General features: G+C 35.4%; 1 protein-coding gene across 1 annotated transcript; it reads left to right on the top strand.

The window, feature by feature from the left end:
* The first annotated feature begins 933 nt into the window (after positions 1-933).
* LOC126828058 (ATP-binding cassette sub-family C member 3-like) lies at positions 934-13,227 on the top strand. Its single transcript, XM_056102257.1, has 18 exons — positions 934-937; positions 1,183-1,249; positions 1,610-1,736; positions 2,355-2,531; positions 2,876-3,043; positions 3,567-3,756; positions 4,353-4,452; positions 4,700-4,826; positions 5,195-5,426; positions 5,946-6,256; positions 7,587-7,786; positions 8,103-8,226; positions 8,465-8,566; positions 9,448-9,594; positions 10,022-10,180; positions 10,358-10,524; positions 11,542-11,736; positions 12,031-13,227. Exons 1-18 carry the CDS (start codon positions 934-936, stop codon positions 12,140-12,142), a joined length of 2,709 nt encoding a protein of 902 aa, XP_055958232.1. The 3' UTR covers positions 12,143-13,227.
* Positions 13,228-22,234: the final 9,007 nt, after the last annotated feature.

The following is a 22,234-nucleotide window of genomic DNA, read 5'->3' as shown; positions in this document are numbered from 1 at the left end:
CGTATGTTTTGACGTCAGCAGATGGCAACATCGATGCTCAAAAAGCATTTGTTACTTTATCGTTATTTAATATTCTACAATTTCCAATTAACTTTATACCCGAAACCATATCATACCTTACTCAGGTAGGTCACATGGCACCGTTTATATGTTTTTTTTTTAATTTCTTTGATTATAATTTTATAATTCATAAATTGGTAAATGGCTAAGCGGAACATTAAAATAATATAGTACCAGTCATTTCAAACGATAGTATAGGTATTTGGATAACAATACTGCTATAGTAACATGCACAAGCTGGGCAAGTATTGAAAATTTTAATTAACCAGGGATTGAAATAATAATACATTCACTTTAATTTAAACCGTCATCTTCCTTTGATTTAAACATGCATTATGTAAGAGCAAAATCTGCCCATTGCATGTCTTTCGTTATACAATTTATTAATGAAAATGCCACGTTTACGTAATATTATACAAAGTCGAAAACTAATCATAAAATTCGAAAGCTAGTTTGTAGAAAACATTCAAATATACTTAAAAGAACACCGCTTTGTTTTAGGCAGCAGTATCTATTAAAAGAATCGACCGGTTTTTGAAAGAAGAGGAACTCCGTCCCAGCAATGTCGATAAGAATGATTTTATGGGTGAGATATCGATCGATTACTTATCTAATAAAATTCTCAACCGGGACAGTTTTTGAGATAACTGATTGTTTGAATTTGGGGATTGGGGGGTAACGTACCAGGTTAATCAAATCTGAAGTGTCATTTGACTTTCTAAACGTCATGGCCTAGCCTAACATGAAACGGATTAGAAGTTAAATTTAGAATATTTCTAAAACGTTTTGTTGTCATGTTACATAATATGTTCATACTAGTTAGTTCGCTGTTTGAGGTAATTTACATGAGCAAAACTACATCCAAAAACAGTAATGGGTATGGACGGCAGCCTAAAAGTTCGCTTAAACACACACCTTTACGTTGATAGCTTCTGTTTATGAAAGTTTACTTTCATAGGTTTAACCAAATGTGGGATATAAACTATTCTGCCTTTCCCATCATTGATAGCAGACCAGAATAATCGGGTTAACACATTTTCTAACACAAATCAACTGCGTCGTTAACTAGCAGTTAATTATCAATAACACATTGATATGTATTGTCTAATTTCATATTTTCAGGAAGAGCTATAAAGGTTGAGAAGGGAACATTTTCTTGGGGTAAATCTATCAAACCAATACTTAGCAAGTAAGATTTTACATCTGGAGGTTTGGGTATAATATGATTGGTGGCGATTTAATTGGTCACCTTTAAAATAGCATTATTAGTTTTATTATATACCATACCGGTGTCTTACAGAATGTATTTCTTGTTTCTTATACACCTGAATTATTTTTTTATGTCCCATTTATCTTGGAAAGTGCTTTCGGAAATAAAAAAAAAACTTTTGAAAAAATGATACACACCTCTTATAAGCAAGCGTGCTATTTAATTTCATTAACAAATTAATGTCCAACCCTAGTTAATTATATCTGAAAACACCAATCATAGTATTTTAATCCACAATGAGATGACACACATGGAACGCTGGTATCATTGATATTTCAGTATTAACATCGATGTTTCTGAGGGAGAATTGGTAGCTATAGTTGGGTCTGTTGGTGCTGGTAAGTCGTCTATTTTATCAGCAATGCTTGGTGAAATGGAGGTATTCCACGGCAAAGTTGCGTCCAAGGTAACTGAATTTTTAAAGTTTGGGTTAAACAGTATTTATTTGTGGAATATTATACAATATAAAGGCATAAAGAATAGGATACAAAAACAAGCCACGTAGGCTTATATTAATTTGCTTCCTTCTGGTTTGGGTGTAGAATATATGTACAATTTCAAATAATATCTGATACAGACAAAAACTAATTACATTTTTTTAGTTATGGTACAGATAAGTAGTAGCTAAGTAATTTTGAATAAATAAAATTAATTTAAAAAAATAAATAATAGATAAATTAAAATTATTTTGTTGCAGATAAGTAGTAGCTAAGTAATTTTGAATAAATACAATTAATTTAAAAAAATAAATAATAGATAAATTAAAATTATTTTGTTTTTAAAGTAACGCGGGCATCAATCTTTTATTTCGGTAAATTATGGATAAAGCAGCAAATATTTCAAAATTGTCTTTTGGCCTTGGTAATGTCCCAACCAGATTTCAAAACCTTATGATAGTCAGTATGAGGATAGAAGAGTGGATTGGCATATACATTTATTTATAAGGTCAAAAAAGGGCGATAACTACCATTCCTCTCGACAAACCTAATAAATACCAAATTGATTTAATTTAATTTATTTCCAGGGTAAAATTGCGTATGTATCACAACAGGCGTGGATTCTGAACGCTACAGTGAGAGAGAATATTTTATTTGGATCCCAAATGAATAAGAAGCAATATAAACGTGCTATAGAAGCCTGTGCTTTACAAGAAGACCTTAAAATGTTATCAGGTGGCGACCTGACAGAAATAGGAGAAAAGGTAACAACTTGTTTGATACAATTTACAGATGAATTAAGTAAAAGAATTCAATACAAAATGATTCAAGTAACGGTAACGACTTGTACACATCCCATGTCAACCAAGAATAGTTGGTGTAAAAATTAATATCTGATCACATTTCCACTTAAATAAATGAATGTTTGTTAACCATGTTTCTTTTGTTAATGTACAACAATTCTTTACTTGTGTGAACTCCTCAAATTATATTGTAGTGACCTTATGCTGTCGAGATATTAAACACTTAGCCTCAAATTTTTTAACACTGATTGGCCCTGAATATATTATTTTGTCTTTCGTGAATTTTGAGGAATATTTAATTTTAGGGTGTGACGTTAAGTGGTGGTCAGAAACAAAGAATAAGTTTAGCACGAGCTGTGTACACTGATGCTGATGTTTATCTATTTGACGATCCACTAAGTGCTGTAGATTCACATGTTGGTAAACACATCTTTAAACGTGTAATTAGCGATTCTGGAATCTTAAAATATAAGGTTTGTACATACGTCTTGTATTTGGTGGTAACTATCTTCACTGTTATACAAACTTTTATTGAATTTAACATCAAACACAGAGATGGGCGTGTTCACGGAAACCTGATCTGGAAGTAGGATAGGTAATGTCGACTTCCATATTCATAGGCGTAGGAGCCGGGGGGTTGGCGGTTGTAGCCCCCCCCCCCCCGGGATTCGGCGAACCGTCCATTTGTAGAGCGTTGTTCTTTACTTAACATATTGTTAGTCCCGAAATGACCTAGTTTGTGTCGTGTGGACGTTAAACCCCATTTCTATCTCTTATAAATTTATATTGTTTAATTGTGTAATTAAGTAAAAATAAACAACCATCACAGTTTTGTGAAAAATTCGTTTTAGTTAATTCTGAGAACTCGGGCAACAAATAGCTGTAGACCCAGTGCCATCAGATAGTCAAGAAAGACAAAGCATACCTCGTCTCGTGTATATGTTAGATTTCTATATTTGGTGGAAACACATACCAGTATATTGTTCTATATTTTAGACTCGTGTATTTGTAACACATGCTGTACACTGGTTACCTCTAGTTGATACTGTTATTTTGTTAAAAGAGGGCAAAATATTAGAAAGTGGATCTTACATCAAGTTGATGAGAAGACATGGATATCTCGCAGATTTTCTCTATACCTTTTATGTCGAACATGAAAGCGAACATGAGGAGGAGGATCCTGAAGGTACTTACAGTATTCATATAGATTATACTCTCAGTATCTGAAATTTGACATAATTGACAATTTAAGAGCCACAGCACTCCCCAACACTTTGCAAAATTTGCTATTATTTTAAAAATGTGAAAACATTTTCATCTTGTCATATTACTTTAATTATGTAGAAACTATGTGAGATAGTACTAATTATTTTAGTTAAAGTGCACATACAATGGATGCACATGGAATGGAGGCATAAAACTGGTGTATGCTGATTGGTTCTACAATAGTGATATGGCAGTTATTTTCTGGACACTAAAATTCACCCGTTCATAATATTTTGAAACCTGCTATAAAACTATTTTGCTAATTATACCAATTTCCCCAAAAGCGTGAGACCAAGTGTTTATTAGGAGTATATACCCATCGACAATTATGCATGGCTGATTACTAATGGAATAAATTGTTTCATATAAAATCGACCACTGGTATTTATTTTATGTGTTGTTTAAGTTGTTATTTTGTTTTATATTCTTATATTTAATAAACATAAACAAATAAGTTTAATTAAAATCAAGTTAAAAGACATGTTTTTATTATTTTCTTTTATTTTATATTGATAGTGAAGGAATTAAAAAGTAAAGTATGGGATCACGTTGAGACAGTTACTAGCACATCAGAGGGAGCTAACTCTAGTGATGATAATATTGTCATACAAAGAAGGTCTGAATTCATGTATTTACCGTGCAGAAAAATTCTTGTTAAATACCAGATTTAAGGTTTATGATTCATTCCATTTTATTATTTTATAATCTGGTTGGTTAACTTTTATATAAGACTCTGATATATTACGTTTCATTGAATAGCTCTATGTAAATTATAGTTTAGCCGGTCTTCATAACAGAGTTAATACTGACTTTATTAAAACGTCCTTTTTTTATTAACTGTGTAATGTACTTATATTTTGTAGTAAATGGAAAAGCTCACCAACAGAAAGTGAAGTAGAAAAATCTATTGATATATATAGAAGCATTTCGTGTAGTAGTAGTAGACAAATCAGCCGGCTTATTGATGAGGAGAAAACAGAAGTTGGCAGGGTAAATAGTAACAGTATACAAACTGAGAGAGACGAACATATGGTTCAATTTTATTTCAATAATTCACTTGCGCGTAGTGGTCTTTAGCAGTAGGAAGACACGGGAGGACCCGGAGAAAACCCACGAGATTGGACAGGTGACTGGGGAATCGAAACCACGCCTGTTACCGCAATGACAGACCTTATGATACAGCGCGCATGTGCTAACCATTCGGCCATCCACCCCACCCCCCTGAAAACGCGTCGAACGAGCAGATTTATTTTAATTTTAGAATTTTAGAATTATATATATAAAATTATATCGCGATCCCGTTCTTAAAGTGGAAAAAAACAGGATTCATTTATGTTTTTCCATTCCTTTATTTTCAGGTTCGTTTTGCCGTGTTTATTGCCTATGCTAAAGCCATAGGGATGTGCTCAACACTATTTATCTTCATTTTCTATACTTTATATCAAGGCAGTAGTGTAGCCGCAAATATATTGTTGTCAACATGGACGGACGACCCCGAGTTACAAAATTTAACTTTATCCCAGACCTCCAGTTATATCAATAAAAATCACCAATATCTGACACTTTTTGGGGTGTTTGGTATCCTTCAAGGTATGTTACATAACTAAATTCGTTTAAGGAAGCTTTGGAACCCTCACCAGGAATATAAATATTATAAATTGTTAATGATATCATATCAGGTGCAGAGAACTGCACTATGGTTTTTAGACAAATTATTGTTTGTATATTGTTGAATATTGTACATAACAGTATTCTACATATCCATCAGTCCAATCTGGAGCGATGGTGGCTAAGTGAGTAAGACGCTGGCTCGCTAGTCTAGAGTTCGCTGGTGTTGGCGGAGAAAGTTCATCGGGGTTTTTCGGCGTGGTTTCCCCTTGTCAGTGGTGAAGCAGGGAGGGCTTGACAAGGACAGCTGTCTAGTCGATCGGATGGGATGGAAAACCGAGATCCCGTGTACACATGAGCGTCCCTGATCTGACCTTTCGAAATAAAACACATTTCGTTTCGTGTTTTATAGTTTCCTTTCAACTGTACTTCACTGTATACAGTGGGGTCCACCTATATAATAATAACAAAAATGAACCGTATTTATATGTTTATTTTCAGCTGTATTTATATTAATACATGCTGCTATAGCCAACACACAAATGGTGAAAGCTGCCGGAAAATTACACTCTAAAATGCTTACCAGCATAGTTAAAGCGCCGATGTCATTTTTTGAGACTACACCTATTGGAAGAATAGTCAACAGATTTTCCAGAGATATAGAGACGATTGATAATCTTATTCCCTCTATTTTTTCGATGTGGATATTAACCATTTTCTCGGTGACAAGCACTATATTGGTAATTTGTGTGACAACGCCTTTATTTACTATAGTAGTTATACCATTGGTCTTCATGTATACAGCAATACAGGTAATTAAACATAGAGTTGTTTATGGTTTGTGACGTGGATGAATGAAACAAGGCCTATTTTAAGGTTTTATTGACGAAGCATTGTTTCCGGAGATGGAAGTTTTTTGATTGGGTTTCCCCCCTTTGGGTTCCAACAAAACTCACGATTTTACACACAGAACTTGGTAGCTCAATTTAGCTTCTTCCATCACCGTTATTAGCTCTAATGTGTTGGAATAAACCTTCTGAGATCGTGATTAATTAGTTGTGACCAAAACAAAGGTTCATCAGAAGTGAAATAAAAACTTCCTGAATTATCACCACGCTTACACTTTTAAAACAAAACAAGCGGTTGGCACACACGATACGCCGAGATTCTGTAAGATATGGATAGGGAAGGGGAAAATCGATAGGGCTCAACCTCTCATTGTCCCAATGCTACACATCGAATATGAAACTGTAGCCTATATCGCGTTCACAAGGTTTTTGGCAAAGTTTGGTAACTCGATGGGGTTTGTCGTCTCATGACCCCAATGCTTCACATCAAATGTGAAAAAATAAAACACGGTTAAAACGCAAGCCCCAGTCGCTTCCACGGGGTTTTCCAGGGGGCTTAACTCCGGAACAGAAGGTCGCGAAATGCTGATTATCGGTATGATTCTTGCTCCCGTGTTCTCAATTCATCAAAATATAAAGCTCACAAACTTTGTTGCGCTCTGTGTATGTAAGGCCATAATCCAAGCAGATGCACCAAAATCGAATTCAACCAAGATCTTTCGAGCCTCAACATCTAAAACGGTAAAAAATTGAGGTCTAAATTAAAATTTGCATACTATTGACATTTGTATTTATAGCTGCGTATCGGTATCATTGGCAGTCCAAAGAAACGCCCAAAAGCAGACGAACCTTTACTGTAACATGCAGCTGACTACTTGCGTCAACAACAGCTTTATTTTTCGACATTTACATACAATCCACGAAATTGAATCGAAACCAAACGCATTGATTGATGATCACAATGATTGTTAATGACACACTTGCTAAATTTCCTCATGCAATCTTTTCAGATTCACAAGGATACATAACATACCATGATACCAACTTTTCAAAGCACGAATTTTAGATACTACAAGCACGGCTTTTTCATTTCGAGGCACGTTCGTGTCTGTAGGCACGTTAAAATAGACCCTGGAATGAAATAATTTTGCTTAAAATTTTTTTTAAAGAATTGTCAACTAAATATAGTCAGAATCTTAATCGGTAATATATTACAGATTTAATAATCCAAGTATTGTAATCTAAATTATGTCCATTACAACATGTTAACATTTTCTGAATATCTGTTTTACAGAAATTTTTTGTTCCAACTTCCCGGCAGCTGAAACGGCTAGAATCTGTTACCAAGTCACCAATTTATTCCCATTTTGGCGAGTCGATCCAAGGGTCGCTTAATATCCGAGCTTATGAAGCACGTGAACGTTTTGTAAAAGATTCCAGATCGCTGATTGATAAAAACCAAATCTATTATTTCGCAGGGATATCAGCTAACAGGTAAATATATATTTTGATTGGAGATTGCCTTTATAGATTTATAGAAAATCAGATTGAAGTGACGTTATGCCAAAAATCCATTTTAGTATGGGTCTGAAAAGTAAATTTTAATATCGAAACGATTACAGAATCTGTCTGACCTGGGATAAATGACTAATCTGAGTACGCAGTGGACATATTCTTGAACTGGAGCAAAAGAATTATCATAGGAAGGATTTAAAAAAGTGGGAGTCGTAAAAGATCGTTAATAACAATCCCAAGAATTCTTATCTGTATTATTAACCAAGATGTTAATCAGCCTTTATTCTATTCCCAGGTGGCTTGGAATATGGATCGAGTTTATAAGTAGCTGTGTTGTATTTGCTGCCGCTCTGTTTTCACTCTTATCTCCGGGAGCTACAGGGGGTAGTTTAGGATTGTCTGTTACGTATGCTCTTCAGGTATGTCACCTTATTTAACTTATTATTTCTTTATGAATATGATAGAATCCACAGAGGCTCACGTCCCAGTCATATATAGATAAATTGTTATTAGAATAATTCTTTATGATTTTAAAAATGGGATTTTCACTTCAGTAACACCTTGAATCCCAATTCCAACTATCCACTCGAACGTAGCATGTAAACCTCTGGTCTGAACCTTCAATGTCTAATTTTTCAATATTTGAACATTTTGTAGATTACCTCGTCCTTAAAATGGTTAGTGAGAACCTTAAGTGATCTAGAAACTAATATAGTATCTGTAGAGAGAGTGAAAGAATACTCAGAATTAAAATCAGAGGTTAGTGTTGTTCTTATTATTGATTACCTGATACACAGTATCTTCAACTTTTGCTCGATGTAAGTGTCGATGGATGGCTTGTAAAACGGAACGTGTATTATTATTATTGTTCGATTTATATAGCGCTCCATTTACACATGGGTGTTGTTAAGTGCACTCACAACAAAACAGTTCAAAAACATTTTTGAAATAAATGTGTTTTTAAGTTAGTGTTAAAGCCATGGATGGAAGGGGATTGACAAAGGGATTGGGATGGGCACAGCCCACCAAGCACTCTCTATACTATAACATAAACTTATATTATGGAAAAGCAACAACTGATTTATTAAGCTTCATAACGTTAAGAGAATACTCTTTGAAACGACGCCTAAATAAATCAGTATCTGTTTTTCCATAAGTATATGTTATAGTTTATTTATCTACCCAGTTACTAAATGCCTCGTAAAGAATATTATCTCTATATTATACGGTTACCCACGTAATCACAAATACAATCCCTCCTATTTACATGTATAGGTTTTCTCTTCCTTACCATTACCATTAATCGACGAAAATGGTTTGGATTTACATGTTTTGTCCGGTGTTGGTGCATATTCATGATATTGATATTCAACCAGTTCTTTCACGTGAACACCAACACTGTCCTTTAAATTAAATGGGGAATTCGGTGTTCTACTGTGGCAATATTCCATAATTCGCCTGATATCACTCGTCGTAACTTCTTATTAAGCACACAGTTTCATCGGTATAAATGGACATTAAAGATTTGAGTAGTAGTTGATACCATTTTTTTTTTAAAATTTCGTATAACCAGAAGGTTATTAGAGAATAGTGGATCCGTTTGCCTCCATTAATTGTAACCATTGTTCCAATTCTTTAAGGGGTCATGGATGAACAGGCATAACCGTCCACCAGTTGATTGGCCGGAAGCAGGTAATATACAGTTTCAGCTCTACAGTACGAGATACAGACCTGGTTTAGATCTTGTATTAAAAATTATATCCTGCGACATCAAACCCGGAGAAAAGGTAAGAAAAAAACCTTTATGGGATTGAGTGAGATTGGAGAGAGAATAGAATGGACTGGGGATAAATCACTCCGATATCTCAAGTAATAAGTGGGAGAGTGAGATAAAGTCTTAAGGGTTTATAACGTTTATAGGGTGTTTCTTTACTATGAGTATAAAACTGGGATATTGTTTTAAAACAACAAGTTAACGGAATATAAACGGAACTGTTATATAAACGAGAAATTAAATAAACACAAACACTAAACGTTGTATTAAACGTCCGATCATTGTTATATTAAACGTCAAATTAAAGTTATACCTCATGCTAACGCTATATATTATTACGTTATACAACATTAGTGGTAAGTTGTTGAACGACATTTAGAATAAGCCAGCTTCACACCGGGCTTCACTCGAATCCTTATTGTTTTATTTTATTATTACAGATTGGTATAGTAGGAAGAACAGGAGCGGGTAAATCTTCGTTTGTTTTGGCTTTATTTAGACTGGTTGAATCTGTTGCTGGTAGTATATATATCGACGATAGACGTATAGATGATATGGGACTGCACGATCTTAGATCGAAACTTACCATATTACCACAGGTAGGCATCTAGACTGACCATGTTACCAAAGGTAGACTTCTAAAGTCACTATTTTAACCCATTTAGTCAGTCGTATTGTTGTATTGTATTGTTTTATTGCCGTAAACTGGAACAGAATAGGAAGTGTACAACATATCACTCTTCTACCTTACTATATCTTTATTCTAATATTTGTAGGATCCTGTTTTATTTGCTGGAAGTCTACGAATGAATCTTGATCCTTTTGGGTGTTATAATGATGAAGATATATGGACAGCTCTAACTCTGGCCCATCTCAAAGTTTATGTTAAATCTTTACCCGGTGGTCTCAGTTATGACTGTGGAGAAGGTGGTCAGAACTTTAGGTACGTGCTCAATAGGTTTTGGATATGGCTATCAGCTAATATCATACTGTTTAGACTATAGTAGTTTATATATCGATGATTATTACAAATAGTCTCGAAAAATAAACTTTGGGGTTAATGAGATTTGACCAGAAAACAACTTGATATATATCCAAGCCTGCTGGCTTCAATGTGCTAACGGGAGGGGATTCTCTGAAGATTTTAGAAACTAATTATTAGTCCAATGTTTAGCTCAGAGACACGCCGTCTGTATATTCAGCAAAGAGCAGGGGCCTGTTTCACCAAATTTTAACTAAGATAAAATTCAAATTTTAGTAATTTGATTGGATAATATAAGATTGATTGAAGTATCTACTAAAATTTGGATTTTATCTTTAGTTAAAATTTCGTGAAATAAACCCCAGAACTACAGTTACAACAGTCTTCAATCAAATAAATGGTTATTTAAGGGTTACAAATAAGGAAAAACACCTTTATTATTACAGTTTTCAGTCCAATAAATCTCTATTTAATGGTCACAAATAAGAAAAAACACGTTTTCTATGCATTAGTTATAATCCAATTCTCTTTGTGGCCTCTTCCTTTACATTCAAGTGTGCGTTATAATTTCCGAAACATTATTCAGAGATGACGGGGAGAGTATTTATGGGAGTTGGAATGGCTAGGTGATGTAGAGCTATTTATAACCATAAATTACAAATTGAATGTTATTCATAATCAATGTGACAAAGATTACTGTTCGGTTTGTTTAAACAAAATGAAAAGAATAGTGTAGCCCAACTGAAGTCCTACAGTGACGACAAATAGAGCGGCCGTAAACTCTCTGTCATATCTGCGCTTTCGCCTGGCTATCATTACAAATATATTTGATCCAATCATTTGTGTCTATGCATTTTCAAGTGCTTCACATCTTCAAATATGAACTAACGCCATGACATCAGCAGGTAGCTCATGCTAACCTACACAGTTCAGATCTTTGTGGGTCAATGAATAGAGTTATTTTTTTTTTAATTGCAGCGTTGGACAGCGTCAATTAGTTTGTTTAGCTCGTGCCTTGCTAAGAAAGACCAAGGTGCTAATACTGGATGAAGCCACTGCAGCAGTGGATTTAATGACTGACAATTTAATACAAGAGACGGTGCGAAGCGAGTTTAAAGATTGTACTATTCTAACAGTTGCACATCGTATTAACACTATCATGGATTATGACAGGTGAGTTGAAATTTACCGCCACCACCACCACCACCACGCCGCACAATGTCGTAGTTATTTCCCTTGGCATATCAGTATATCTGGTGTAACCTCTATACAATACAGTTATTTCCGTTGGCATATTAGTATCATATAAACATTAGCTGTATCGAAGCAGTTGTCTAAGATCATTGTATCACATCAATATCATTCGGCAATGTAATGTACTATTTGGATGTCATATAGTGTTCCACATAAAATATACATTGTTTTTTTTTATTATTTGCAATATCTTCATTTGTAAATCTGTTACAGAGTTATGGTTCTTGGTGGTGGAAAGATCATAGAATTTGACAAACCGGCAATATTACTCCAAGACGAAGAAAGTTCTTTTTATGATTTGGCCAAGGATGCTGATATCATATAACACGGTTTACAGTCTCGTTAGCCTCCAAGCAATGCGCTATAGAAATATTCAAAATATATTGTGATTAAGATTAAAGCAGAACAGCAGGACGTTAAGCGCCATTTCATTTCATTTCATTTCATTTCATTTCATTTTTCATTAAGATTAGAAATGAGGATAACCACGAATTGAATCCAGTATAGTTAAACAGGGAGATACCAATATACTGAACAATGTCTAATCTTCGTGTTTACCAACAGAAACTGTTTACTTTGTTATTAGAAATATTCAAAATATATTGTGATTAAGATTAAAGCAGAACAGTAGGACGTTAAGCGCCATTTCATTTCATTTCATTTCATTTTTCATTAAGATTAAAAATGAGGATAACCTCGAATTGAATCCAGTATAGTTAAACAGGGAGATACCAATATACTGAACAATGTCTAATCTTCGTGTTTGCCAACAGAAACTGTTTACTTTGTTATTAAAGACATCGTTGTCCAGGCTGGATTTGAAAATATTAGTGTTATAAAATGAATTTATATCATTTCGTAAACAAAAGCATTAAATAGGGAGCAATACCAAATCAACAAATCATACATATCTTATTAATTATTTATGCATATTTAATGAAAGTCTTGTCTTTTGATAAGCAATATATCTAGAACAAAACTATGACTATGTTGATAGTCCCAGGGGACACCGACACTTTCATGTATGAAAGAAGGCATTATTATACTAATTAATATGCGTTAGACAATCTCGATTACTGGATCTGATACTTTTAATGTGATTATCCTTGAACTAATGTATGAAAGACGGCATTATTATACTAATTAATATGTGTTAGACAATCTCGATAACTGGATCTGATACTTTTAATGTGATTATCTTTGAACTAATGTATGAAAGACGGCATTATTATACTAATTGATATGTGTTAGACATTCTCGATTACTGGATCTGATACTTTTAATTTAATTATCTTTGAACTAATGTATGAAAGGAAGCATTATTATACTAATTTAGTTTAGGACTTTGTGAAGAAGGCCCCTGGTTATTTACAACCATAGTAGTATTTGAACTTTCAGCAGTTCTTTTATTATAAGGACATATTTTATTGTTTAAATATAATTATTTGTTAAAATATAGCTTAAATGCATTTTACATTATAAATTATGTACAATTAAAATGTATATATTTTGTTATATATTTGTTGTAATAAATATTTGTTGCATATTGTATAATTTTATTACCGTGGTCGTATATTGTCATAGCCCCTTTCAGCTTGTTTGTCCGTACAAGTACCAAGTTTTACAAGTAGTGCATCTGTTCAAAAATTAATCAATCAAGCAATTCCACCAAAACTGTTACAAACACAACTAGGTTACATGAAATGAAACCGAAATCTAACATTGGTTTAAAATGAGGCGGGGAGAGGATATCAGTTAGAATCTAAATATCCACACGAACAACCGATTGTCACAACACCAGAAAAGATACAAAAAACGTGGACAGAACAAGCAATCAAAATTTTATACTGCCACGAAAACATAAGTTTATATCGGTATATACAAACTAACGTAATAAGATTTAAATAATATAAAATATAATATTGTCTAAGCCAAATGGTTTACAGATTATTATAGTCTCTGGTGGTGGGGTGGGGGTGTTCTGTGTACATCTCTGTACAGCCAAATTAATGATAATGACTTGATGCCAAAATAGCAAAATTTATTTTGAACATTTAGTTATCATATTTAGACATAACTTACATGGTTTAACCACGGTTCAACGCCATAAATTATCATTTTAAGTCGAAAAATACACTGTATAGCCAAGATTTTACTAAAAAAAAAACACTTTCAGTTTGAAAGTAGCTCAAAATCCGACCACCTTTCATACACACAATCTTGTAGATCAGTTTCCTTATAGAGGCCATTAATATTCCCATGCATCATACTATTCATGATTAACGGTATTGTATCAGGGCTTCCATTATAGGTCCTTTTGGCAAGGGTCCAGGGGCCGCAATAACCTGGAAAAAAGAGTACTTGCGGCCAAATTATTTGGAGGGGGGGCTAAAGAGCCCCCTAGCCCCCCCCCCACTCCGCCGGGCCTGGGTATAGTGACCGTGGGGTAGAATGTCAACAAAAATTACCCCCCCCCCCAAAAAAAAAAATAGTATTAACCTTAACTGGTTAAATTAACCCAACATTGAATGTAGGTGTGATATGAAGTTTGTTTTTGGTGTCTATGCATGGGCTTTTGATAGCAAGCTATTCATTGCGACCATATTCAACCCCTTTTAAATTGTTCTAATTTGCATAATTTCAAAATGGCCGCTAAAACTTCCAGATTAACACATCCGTCAAATAAGAGAAAGTAATTGTTGCATTATGTCTAACCATCCAACACTCGAAAGTTTCTCCATTACCACACCCATCGACAGATTGATTACCTCTTTGAAAAGTTGACTAAAATTGTGCAAATAAGTCATGGGATCGCAATTGATAAGTTTTTTTTTCGGTGGGCTAAATTTGCAAGAACTTATATGTGAATATAAATACAATACTTGATCAATAATATTCACTTGTTTAATAGTTGAAGAGCTGAGAACTCCTCTCAGCAACCGAATGATCCGAGAAATGGGAAGTTTAAGATGAAGAAATTAAAATCGTCAAAATTATTAGTAGAACGATTCGATTAATCTCGAGAAGCAAATTCATGCAGGATACCGAGTAGTTATTATGGTCGGTGATCGTAATCTCTAATTCATCGGGACAGCCACTCGTTTTTTCCGAGGCAAGTTTGTAAGTAATGGAGCCATAGAGCTCCCAACTAATGCTATATATCTGACATTTATAACATTATTTCAACATCCTCTTCGGTGTGTTTATGTTTAGCATCAAAGTGGTTTCTAAATGAAGTGGGACGACATGTGTTGCACATCTATACATGTATAACGACGGGTAATACTATTTCAAAGAAAGCACATTATCTTTCAATCTAGATCTTTAATTTATTGTATGGAATAGTAATGACAAGTCTTTATAAATATAAACTGTTAGTCTTAAGACTATTTTAATATTTATATTCGAATGACGCCCCTGGGAACCTATAAGCTGTACCGGCACTTTTGCAGATGGAATGTTATAGTTTTTAGGGTCGAGTCTTAGAACAACATCGAAGAGATAAAATGCTGTATCCCAATCAGTGGCATATAGTAGGGGAGCTAGCTGACCGTTGGTTCTAAACTCACGGACAAAATAAATTGGTACTATGCCTAACGGAGGCACCATCATGGCCGATGATCAGAATGGGAATTCTTAAGTTGCACATCCCCTGGGGTTAGGGGCTGTACGCCCCCGGAATCGCGCGAAAAGTCGATTTAATTCAAATTTTTGCGGACAAAGTTAATCTTTGCTACATATGTTCACGTTGCTAAGGCAAACTTGAAAAGTGGCCTTCAGAACAAAAAATCCCCTGGCTTCTGGCTTCAGAACGCCCCCTTGTGACCCGAGTGCGTAGGTTTATTTCAAAACATGACGGAAAACTTTGATTCCTTTTTCAGCTGATAGGGTATGGTCCCAAAGTAAATAAGACACAACTTCAGAACAAATAATCCCCTGGGTTCCTACTCCAGAACGGGTTCCAAGCTGAACACATCACAAAATCCCGGTAGAACGAATAGAAGACTGATTTGTTTCAAGTATGGTGGACAAAAAATTCTTCTAGCTAGATCACATGGCGTTTCTTTCCACCTCTAAGCAGATGATACCCAATTGTATTTGGGTTTCCGTCCACTGAACGCAAACAACCAACATGTTTTCAATTGACTTTCAAGCTGTAGTGAAGATATTAAGTGCTGGATGACCAGTCATCTCTTGAAACTCAATGAAGACAAGACTGAATTTATAATAATATGTCCAAAATCATCACGTGCAAAATTAGAACAGTTTCAACTAACTGTATGTGACTCAACAATCAATCCCAAGACAAGCGCGCGAAACCTTGGTGTTGTATTTGACTCACAATTTAATTTAGAAACACATATGAGTAATGTTTGTAGAACTGCTTACTTTCAAATACGAAATATCCGCCAAATTAGGAAATACATCGATAAGGACTCAACGAAAAGTCTGATTCAGGCACTTGTCATCTCTAGATTGGACTACTGTTATAGTCTCCTTTACGGCGTAAATCTCCAACAGCTTGTTCGTCTACAGCGTGTACAGAACACTGCCGCCAGACTTATCACTCACACAAATATCCGTGAACATATTACTCCCATTCTTAAGAGCTTACATTGGCTTCCAATTCGTACTCGTATAAATTTCAAGTTATTAACTTTTGTTTTCAAAGCAATCCACAATCTCGGCCCAGTTTACTTTCAAGATCTGTTCTCCTATATTATCACTGAATAATCCAAAATTTAGTGATTATGCAGAATTCATATATACTATTAAAAAAAAGTAGGGGATATTTGATTTTGGGGGCATAATACTAAAATATGCAAATGACTACGAAAAAAGTCACTATATAACCTAACAGAAGAAACATTTCCAGTTACATGTGACGCCCAAACGCACCAATAGCTACCGCATGGAATGCAGGTGATGCTTGGGATCATCATGGGGGTCCAAAACAAGATTTGCACGACTCTGACTTTGAATGTTACAGTCATTGTGGCATTGAATTCCAGGGTGGAAACATCAGTTTAATTGTTTTAGTGACCAGAAAACAAATTTTGATATGCGTCGGCTTACCCAAAATGAAAGGTTACGTGCCCTTGGCATGCTACAGATCGGCACAACACAGGCGGTTGTGGCGCGGACGATGAATGTTTCTCAGTCTGTCATAAGCAGGCTATGGTCCAGATACCGTGATACACAATCTGTACAGGACAGACCACGCTCAGGTCGACCAAGGGCGACAACTCAAGCCCAGGATCGATTTATCCGTACCTTGGCCTTGAGAAATCGTGTCATCACAGCAAATCAGATCAGCGCTCGTCTTCAAACAGACACTGGTGTGAGAGTGAGTGGCCAGACGATTCGGAATCGACTGCATAGGGGTCACCTTCGCGCCCGACGTCCTCGCGTGATCCCTTGTTTGAGAGATCATCACATTCAGGCAAGACGTCGTTGGTGTAGGGATCGTCAACACTGGGATAATCGACGCTGGAGCAATGTGATGTTTTCAGATGAGTCAAGGTTCACTGTTGATTTTTTGGACAGACGTAGGAGGGTGTGGCGTCGTCGAAACGAGCGCTTCCAAGACGTTAACGTCATCAGACATGATCGATTTGGGGGTGGTTCTGTTATGGTGATGGGGAGGCATCACTGTTGCTGGAAGAACGGCTTTACATGTTGTTGCAGGGCGTGTTACAGGCCAGTACTACCGGGACAACATCTTAGAAGTCCATGTTGTGCCGTTCGCACGACGTCATGGCCGCCGTTTCATCTTCCAGGATGACAACGCAAGATGTCACAGGGCCAGGATCGTTACAGGTTACCTCCAACAACAGAACATCACCACATTACCTTGGCCAGCACTGAGTCCCGACCTCTCCCCCATCGAGCATGTCTGGGACATGCTTGGACAGAGGTTACGTCAACGTCAACAACGTCCTGCCAATGTCCAAGAACTTGCTGCTGCGTTGCAACAGGAATGGGACAATCTGGACCAAAATGACCTTAGACGTCTCATTAGGAGTATGCCACGTCGGATCAATGCTTGTTTGGCAAACAGAGGAGGTTTTACCCGTTACTGACTTGGTTGTGATGCTGTGGTAACTTTGCTGTTTGACCCCGGGTATCATTTTACCCTTATAATGGTCAGTCTGTGCCTTACTTAGTCTAACGATCATTTGGAATAAATCGATGAATGTGAACTTCATTTCATTTTGTCATTTGTTTCTTCGTCAGTTTCATTAGGTGACTTTAATAACACTTAAAAATCAAATATCCCCTACTTTTTTTGAATAGTATATCTTGATGAGCTCGAAATTAAAAACACTACTGACGGTAACAATTACGCTTCCTACTTGGATTTGCGTCTCGATTTTGACAATTGCCATAAACTTAGTGTTAAATTGTACGATAAACGTGATGACTTTGGCTTTCCGATTGTTAACTTTCCATTTATTAGTAGTAACATTCCAATATCACCAGCTTATGTCTCAACTAAATCGTTACGCGAGAGCTTGTTCATTTTATTCTGATTTTTTTAAGTAGATCGAGGCATTTGTCATCTAAGCTTCAACTACAGGATACTTGCGAAGTAAACTTATTAAAACCTTTTAAAAGTTTTATGGCCGTCATATTGACTTGATTGGTAAATATAACATGTCTCTCTCGGCTATTATTCTAGATATATTTAATTGACGCGTATACTATCTCCCTGATAATGTCTGTCTACTACATCGTTAACACTGTTCATCACGTGCATTTTGCATACCGATAGTCCATTGGCCAATCACGCTATTCTACCGAGATTTCGCCTAATAGTTTGGATGCAGCTATGGCGGGTGTGGCGCCACGCAGGGTAAGCTTACTCTTCCGGACACCTGTTACCATTGAGCCAGCCAGCAGGGAAGAATCTGTTTTGAAATTATACCTAGGTAAGGCGGATTGATTTGGCGCGGGAAGACCCGATTGGCGGCCATCTTGATTCTTGTTTCATGATTTTTTTATAACATTTGGGCAAGAGTAGACATAAACCCGGTCACGGACTAGAAAATAACTTTTTACACTTTTGTGTTAGATGAAATGTTATCTGATTTCTGTTTAACAAAACAAAAAAAATACCCGTCTTATCAAATAAGCAGATACCCCCCCCCCCCAACCACCACCACCACACACTCCGTTTATCCTCTGTGTAATATTATTTCACTGATTCAGTCAGAGTTAATAAATGATATAACTAGAATCGAGTCTGTGGAAGTTTCTCTATATTTTCATTATTTTTTCCAGTCAGCGATGTTATATGTGACTCTTTCCACCTTCCAGTTTTAAGCAATTATTGAGAATTTACCAAGGACTCCATTGTCATTGAAGAAAAACTGGTAACGATTTCATTTTATTTTTATATTTTCTTTTTTTTTATTACCAATGTCCTACAATTATTAGTGTATGTGAAGATAAAGTATTTATATGGCACTTATATACATGTATGCAACAGAGAGAGAGGGAAATGACATAAACAAGGCCTTACATATACTTGTATTTGTCGAATCAAGTAGTCCAAGTGGAGATGTGTATCCATTCTATGTCCTATGCATACTGGTAATCAACTACGACGATCAGTCTATTTCCTATGCATACCGGTAATCAACTACGACGATCAGTAGCCTACGTCTGTTCCCACCTTCTCCCCGCATAGTGCCCCATTCTACATGTATTAAGAATAATTGGTATGTTGTGTAATATTAATTCTGCATGAAGAGTTGTTGTAGGATGGGTCCTTATCTGCTTACTGGCGCTAGGTCGTTTCGGGACTAAGGTATGGTTAAAGTTAATATGAATAATTCGCTTGCGCGTAGGGGTATTTAGCAAAAGGAGGAAACCAAATAAAGGACCCAGAGAAAACTCAAGAGGTTTGACAGGCGACCCTACTTCTTGAAATCGAAACCATGCCACTTGACACAATGACAGACCCTGTGATTTCATGTGCATGCATTAAACCACCAGACCATTCCCACACCCCACCCCATATCGAATAGGTATGGCTTATTTCAAATATGGCTTATTTGCATATAAAGAAAGTAGAGACTTCAATCTTCCTGAAATGAAATGAGGTTTAACGCCTTTCTGAAATGAAATGACGTTTAACGTCCTACCGTTGAGCTCCGACTGGTCTAATACAGTGTGCTAAGAGAAAAATTTTGCCCGAGAAGCGGCACTATGGCCTACTCTCATATCGAATTCCAACTGCCAAGGGAACTTTTATGTGTACGCAAATGAGCTTTCTTGGTCAACACCAAGAGGTAATCTGCGGCCCCCAGACTAGAATGCCATCGCCTAACTCATTCAGCCACCATGGCCATCTGTTAATAACTGCGACAGTGAAATCATGTGACAAACAAGGATTATTAAAATAGATTTTTACGGCTTAGGTAGTTCCTTGAGATTAAAACTTTTGATACATATAGATACATAAGTTTCAATTTAATATCACATAGTTTGTATATGGTAAGAAAGGTTAATTACATTTCATGTATTATTTTTTCAGTTTCAATATTGGATGCATACGCAAATCACCCAGAAAAAGATCATATAATAAAAGAAATTAAAAAAAGAGAAAAATGGAAGAAGAAATGGTTGAAAAAATGATAGGGTAGCTTGATCTTGGTGAGTAACTATTGAATTCTAAAAGAAAAGATTGTTGTTATGCTATTTTGGAATCTAAAATTTAGTTTAGTATAGTAAAACTGTATACGTACATGTATGAGCACAGACAGAATTCGATTCCCCGGTTGTACGTGACAAGGAGTAGGGTGCCTGTTCAACCTCGTGGGTTTTCTCTAGGTCATCCAGTTTCCCCCCACTGGTAAAGACCCCTATGCACAATCGAATTATTGAAATAGAATTGAACAATATATTAGTCCCGAAATGACCTGGTTTTGTGTCGAGTGGACATTACCCCCCCCCCCCCTCTCTCTTTCTTTTTTTCATTATAAACTGAAAAGGGGTTAAACATCCTACTTTTCTATGTTATGTGGCTAATAATGCCCACGACCACCACCGGGATCCAAAAATGACCTCCATGTAAGCGAGCCAACTTTATATTCACCACCATGGCTCCCCTTGCTTATGACTTGTATATAAATATTTTGTACATTTGTACATGTCTCTTATATTTCATTTGTATGTAGTTTTTCAGTTTTTGTGCATAATTAATATTTTTAGTGCTTGTTTTGACCGTTATTAAATTTAGATATACAATGTATGTAAACTCTATTTTAGGGGGCATGGAGTCGTACATATATTGTGTACATATCTATTAAATTCTCATTTCTTTTTTAAGGGGGTAACTTTAAAAAATTAAAAAAAAAAATTAATTAATTTTGTTTTTATTTTGCTGGGGTGGGGGGGAATATGTTGTTATTATATTATATTAATATAACACAATTTTATTAGTATTGGAATTAACTTTGTTTATTAGTACTCCAAATGTCTCGTGCTTGTTTTGAGATTTTTTTTCAATTTTAATAGCTATGATTATGTTATGATTTGTTTTTTTTTGGGTTTTTTTGCGTGTATTTTTTCATTATATATCAAAATTTTATTAGTATTGGATTAACTTTGTTTTTATTACCCATCAAAATATATGTTTATTTTTGATTTGGCATTAATTTAATTGTTCATATAACTTTATGATTTGTTTGTTTCAACACAAGTTTGTGTTGTTAAATAGAGACACCTAACTTGTGTTGAAAACAACAGAAGTTTGTGTTGTTTCAACACAAGTTTTTTTTCAGTGTATACGCCAGTATAATATACAATATTAGTGGATGTTTGCTTTGTATATGTCATGCAAATCACCACGATATATAAGATGACTGATTTTTTTTATTTTGTTCACTGGTATATTGTGTTTAAGTTTGATGAGTATATTGCAACTAAAGGTCTTTTACGGTGATGTTCTTTGGAAAGATGGCCCCATGACGTTGACATTACAGGTAACAACATGCCGACTGATAAGTAAACATATATACTAGAAGTGAAATTAACTTACTTACAGTTTCATAATTTAGCAAATGACGATTTATGACATAATACATATGATGAATTATAAAGTGTCCAACCGTCTGCAACCCTTAATACCAAACGGCCAACCTCCAACAGCTCCTTATACCGAAAGCGCAATCCTCTGCAAACCCTAAATGGAGAAAGCACAAACGGCGACAGGCCCACACTGCCGTTAGACCAACCGTCTTCAACCACTCAATACATTATGTATAACAACTCCCAGTACCAATAACATTCCTCTAAAAGCAAGTGTATTAAAATCGTGGGGTATAAAAATTAAAGTAGACAATTTACCTTTTATTTAAAATTTTATTCGTAAAATATAAATGCCAGAATGAAATAAAAAAAAATCAGA

Source organism: Patella vulgata, chromosome 7 (genome assembly GCF_932274485.2).
Source record: "Patella vulgata chromosome 7, xgPatVulg1.2, whole genome shotgun sequence".
Lineage (NCBI taxonomy): Eukaryota > Metazoa > Mollusca > Gastropoda > Patellidae > Patella > Patella vulgata.
The sequence above is the reverse complement of the archived record's forward strand: the minus strand, read 5'-3'. Positions and strand labels throughout refer to the sequence as shown.

Bases quoted from the DNA above. Each gene is read 5' to 3' on its own strand.
- LOC126828058 (XM_056102257.1), top strand. The intron at 5,427-5,945 runs GTATGTTACATA...GTTTATTTTCAG, and splicing joins GGTGTTTGGTATCCTTCAAG to CTGTATTTATATTAATACAT. The intron at 8,567-9,447 runs GTTAGTGTTGTT...CAATTCTTTAAG, and splicing joins ACTCAGAATTAAAATCAGAG to GGGTCATGGATGAACAGGCA.